The 5,000-nt window shown below is 38.4% G+C and overlaps 1 protein-coding gene across 1 annotated transcript in view; it reads left to right on the top strand.

The window, feature by feature from the left end:
- The first annotated feature begins 3,455 nt into the window (after positions 1-3,455).
- LOC143297968 (trypsin-3-like) overlaps positions 3,456-5,000 on the top strand; it is a 12,910-nt gene continuing 11,365 nt past the window's right edge. The window contains exons 1-2 of the mRNA XM_076610597.1: positions 3,456-3,633; positions 4,270-4,434. Coding sequence (XP_076466712.1) covers positions 3,582-3,633; positions 4,270-4,434 — 217 coding nt within the window. The 5' untranslated portion in view covers positions 3,456-3,581. The remainder of the gene's footprint in view (positions 3,634-4,269; positions 4,435-5,000) is intronic.

Here is a 5,000-nt window from a genome sequence, read left to right as displayed (position 1 = left end):
AGGAAAAAGATTATAATGAAGAAGAAAAAAAGAAACAGAAAAAAAAGAGGCCAGTTTAGACAGACTGACACAAAGGTGTTGGGGGAAGAGGAATTACTTCTGGTAACTCCTGTGCTGGTTATCATGAGTTCATTCCCTTTAATTCAGACATTAGAATGTTCGGAATTTCAACTACTTAAAAAAATAATGAATAAATCACTCAATGAATGAGCGAATAAGTAAACAGATAAAACAAGTAAATAGATAAATGAATAAGTGAATAAAATTAATGAATGAATAAATCGATAAATAAATTCAAAAGAGAGAATAAGACAGGCGCATGTTTTCGGGAAAAAATAGGGAGAAAAAAAGAAACAAACAAAAACCAACCAAAAACAACAACAACAACAACAACAAAACAAAAACAACAACAACAAAAACTGCCCTTCTCAACCAGTCAAAGACCACACTATCATCACTTTGCATTAGCTCAAAATACGTCTCTGTTTTTCCGTTGTTTTTGTTGTAGTTGTTGTTGTTGCTTTTCAAAGTGCAAGATTATCTGTCTATCATCATCATCATCATCATTATCATCATCATCATTATTATCATCATCATCATTATTATTATGAACATTTACGCCTAATCTTGAAAATAAGCCGTAGGCGTTTACAAATAGAACACATATGTAAATATCAAAAAAGGAAAAAATGAACACAAGATACCAAACAGTATTGAAAACTATTCATCCACCCCCTCTCCCACAAACACACACACACACAATACACACAAGCACACGCGCACGCACACACACAAGTCATAGCACACAATCGTAAATAGTACACAATCAAAAATACCACCAACAAATGCTGAAATTAGAAAAAAATTCACTCACAAAATAGCCATTTTAGTTCATACTGGAAACGGATGAGCTGTTGAGAATTAATCTGGAGGGGAAAAGGTGGGTCTTCAGACTGGATTTGAAAGATTGCAGCGAAGATGAGTGACGGAGAGGCTGAGGAATTTGATTCCAAAGAAAGGAGGCTTGGTTTAGTATGATACTGTTCGATGTCACTACAGCAATGCGCCATCTGCAATGAATATTTGGGAACGGGTGAAAAAAAAAGAAGATAACATGGGAAGATTAATTAGAAAACAAACAAACAAACAAAAAACAAACAAACAAGCAAAAACCACACACACAACAACAAAACAACGTGTTTGATAAGATAAGTACGGCATGTGTTTGAACCCACGCACTACAAAGGTCAGAAGCTAACCCTAGGCCCATGTACACACATACAGACACACACACACACACGCGCGCGCGCGCGCACGCGAGCACACAAATGAAAGAGCAACACACTTATCTTGTCGTTATTCTTGGTCACACAGAACATAGATAACATTTTTACCATCTACAATTAAATGAGTCGCCAGTGTTATTCATATCCGTTTTCCATTTCGTCAGATGTGTGTGTGTGTGTGTGTGTGTGTGTGTGTGTGTGTGTGTGTGTGTGTGCGCGCGTGCGTGTGTGCGCGCGCTTGCGTGCATGCTTGTCTGCTATCCTATCGATCAGCATTTATTGTGTTAAAAAACGTAATTTTTTTTTCATGACGTGTGCTATATTTCTTACATTTATTTTCAAACAACATACTGAAGATTGCATCTGCTCAGCTACGTGAAGCACTTTGACTCGTTTTTAAAGAGATGGTCAGAATTCACGAAAAGAAAGAAAGAAAAAAAAGGACATCTGGTCAACAACGTGAAGCAGTTTCACTCGTTTTTAAGGTGATGGTCACAATACAACTCACAGAAAGAGAGAAAAAAAGACAAAAAGAAAGGACATCTGGTCAACAACGTGAAGCAGTTTCACTCGTTTTTAAGGTGATGGTCACAATACAGTTCACAGAAAGAGAGAGAAAAAAAGACAAAAAGAAAGGACATCTGGTCAACAACGTGAAGCAGTTTCACTCGTTTTTAAGGTGATGGTCACAATACAGTTCACAGAAAGAGAGAAAAAAAGAAAGAAAAAAAAGGACATCTGGCCAACTACGTGAAGCAGTTTCACTCGTTTTCAAGGTGATGGTCACAATACAGTTCACAGAAAGAGAGAAAAAAAGACAAAAAGAAAGGACATCTGGTCAACAACGTGAGAGCAGTTTCACTCGTTTTCAAGGTGATGGTCACAATACAACTCACAGAAAGAGAGAAAAAAAGACAAAAAGAAAGGACATCTGGTCAACAACGTGAGAGCAGTTTCACTCGTTTTCAAGGTGATGGTCACAATACAGTTCACAGAAAGAGAGAAAAAAAGACAAAAAGAAAGGACATCTGGTCAACAACGTGAAGCAGTTTCACTCGTTTTTAAGGTGATGGTCACAATACAGTTCACAGAAAGAGAGAAAGAAAGAAAGAAAAAAAAAGGACATCTGGCCAACTACGTGAAGCAGTTTCACTCGTTTTTAAGGTGATGGTCACAATACAGTTCACAGAAAGAGAGAAAAAAAGACAAAAAGAAAGGACATCTGGTCAACAACGTGAAGCAGTTTCACTCGTTTTCAAGGTGATGGTCACAATACAGTTCACAGACAGAGAGAAAAAATACAGAGAGAAAGAAAGAAAGAAAGACAGAAAGACAAAAAGAAAGAAAGGACATCTGGTCAACTTCGTGAAGCAATTTAACTCGTTTTCAAGGTGATGGTCACAATACAGTTCACACTAAGAGAGAAAAAAAGACAAAAAGAAAGGACATCTGGTCAACAACGTGAAGCAGTTTCACTCGTTTTTAAGGTGATGGTCACAATACAGTTCACAGAAAGAGAGAAAAAAAGACAAAAAGAAAGGACATCTGGTCAACAACGTGAAGCAGTTTCACTCGTTTTTAAGGTGATGGTCACAATACAGTTCACAGAAAGAGAGAAAGAAAGAAAGAAAAAAAAAGGACATCTGGCCAACTACGTGAAGCAGTTTCACTCGTTTTCAAGGTGATGGTCACAATACAGTTCACAGAAAGAGAGAAAGAAAGAAAGAAGAAAAAAAAAGGACATCTGGCCAACTACGTGAAGCAGTTTCACTCGTTTTCAAGGTGATGGTCACAATACAGTTCACAGACAGAGAGAAAAAAAATACAGAGAGAAAGAAAGAAAGACAGAAAGACAAAAAGAAAGAAAGGACATCTGGTCAACTTCGTGAAGCAATTTAACTCGTTTTTAAGGTGATGGTCACAATACAGTTCACACTAAGAGAGAAAAAAAGACAAAAAGAAAGGATATTTGGTCAACAACGTGAAGCAATTAACTCGTTTTTAAGGTGATGGTCACAATACAACTCACAGACAGAGAGAAAAAAAGAAGGACAAAAATGGAAGAAGAAATAAAGAAAGGACTCAGAGACGAGGTCACAGTAGAAAGAACGAAAGAAAGAAAGAAAGAAAGAAAGAAACTACAAAGGGAAAGAACACAACAGAAAGTTTTATCATTTACATTATGCTGGAGACAAGACAGGCCTAGTAAGGAATACCTTCAGAGAAGCATCACCATTTACATTGTGCTGGAGACACGACAGGCCTAGTAAGGAATACCTTCAGAGAACCATCACCATGTTGAAGACTGTTCTGCTCTTGGCAATCTGTGGGGTGATGTTTGTTGCAGGTAACGTCTGATGTCTGTCTGTCTGTGTGTCTATCTCTGTGTGTATGTGTCTGTCTATATGTGTGCCTGTCTGTCTGTCTCTCCCTGTGTGTGTGTGTGTGTGTGTGTGTGTGTGTGTGTGTGTGTGTGTGTGTGTGTGTTCACCTGTCTGTCTGTATACGTTCTAACAGAGAAATCTTTTGTGATAAAAAGAAATACAAATACAAATAATTGTGTATCTATTTGTCTATCTATCTATTCGTGTGTCAACCTGTCTTTCTCATTGTGTGTGTGTGTGTGTGTGTGTGTGTGTGTGTGTGTGTGTGTGTCCGTGCGTGCGTGCGTGCGTGTGTGTGTCAAAAATCATTTCTTTCTTCTTCATGATGATGATATATTTATTATTATTATTATTATTATTATTATTATTATTATTATTATTATTATTATTATTATTATTATTATTATTATTATTATCATTGTTAGTTTTAAAAGTGTGAATAGTAGCAGTAGTAGTGGTATTGTTGTTGTTGTTCTTCTTCTTCTTCTCCTTCTTCTTCTTATTATTATCATTATCATTGACGTTGATTTCGTTATATTCGAAAAAAAAAAAAATCAAAAAAAATCAGTCTTTCTTCTTTTTGTCCTCCCCTCCCAAAGCGACAAATGACTGTGGGACCGAGTACAATGGGGAGTGTCACAGCATGTACACCGGCTGTCCCAAGGGGTTCAGCCACTACACGTTCAATGGCTGCGGCTTTCTGAAGCACTGCTGCTACAATGACGACTCTTCCTCTTCCGGTCACGGGACCTCCACTTCCGCCGGTGAGATTTGGGGGGGGGGGGGGGTGTAGGGGTGGGGGGGGGGGGGGGGGGGGGGGGGGGAGAGGGAGGGTTCTTCGTGCTCTGTCGATTTCTCTGGGATTCGTATAGAACAGAATAGAATAGAATGGAATAGAATATGTCTTTATTACCAAGTGTACCGGGGTCACAAGGAATATTGGTGGGGGGTAGTACATAACAAGGTACGAACATAAATCGAAAATCATACACAAACACAGATACAGTAGAAATTAGGATACATACAAGTGCATATCAATCTAAAAACTAGTGCATACTCACACATGCACGTACTGCACACACACACACACACACACACACACACACACACACACACACACACACACACACACACACGTTTGAACAGAAGCTGCATATTACATGTGGATGGGGCTGATGACTAGATCTTCAGGTAGATGGTTGTTGATTTCACAATTCTATTTATCATACTGGATTTGTTCGAGAGACAAGGCATTGACTGCTTTGGGAAAAAAGCTATTGGCAAAGCGACTGGTTTTCGTCCTAAAACTTCTGTACCGTCGACCAGAGGG

This window comes from Babylonia areolata, chromosome 23 (genome assembly GCF_041734735.1).
Source record: "Babylonia areolata isolate BAREFJ2019XMU chromosome 23, ASM4173473v1, whole genome shotgun sequence".
Lineage (NCBI taxonomy): Eukaryota > Metazoa > Mollusca > Gastropoda > Neogastropoda > Buccinidae > Babylonia > Babylonia areolata.
This window is presented reverse-complemented; position numbering and strand designations above follow the sequence as displayed.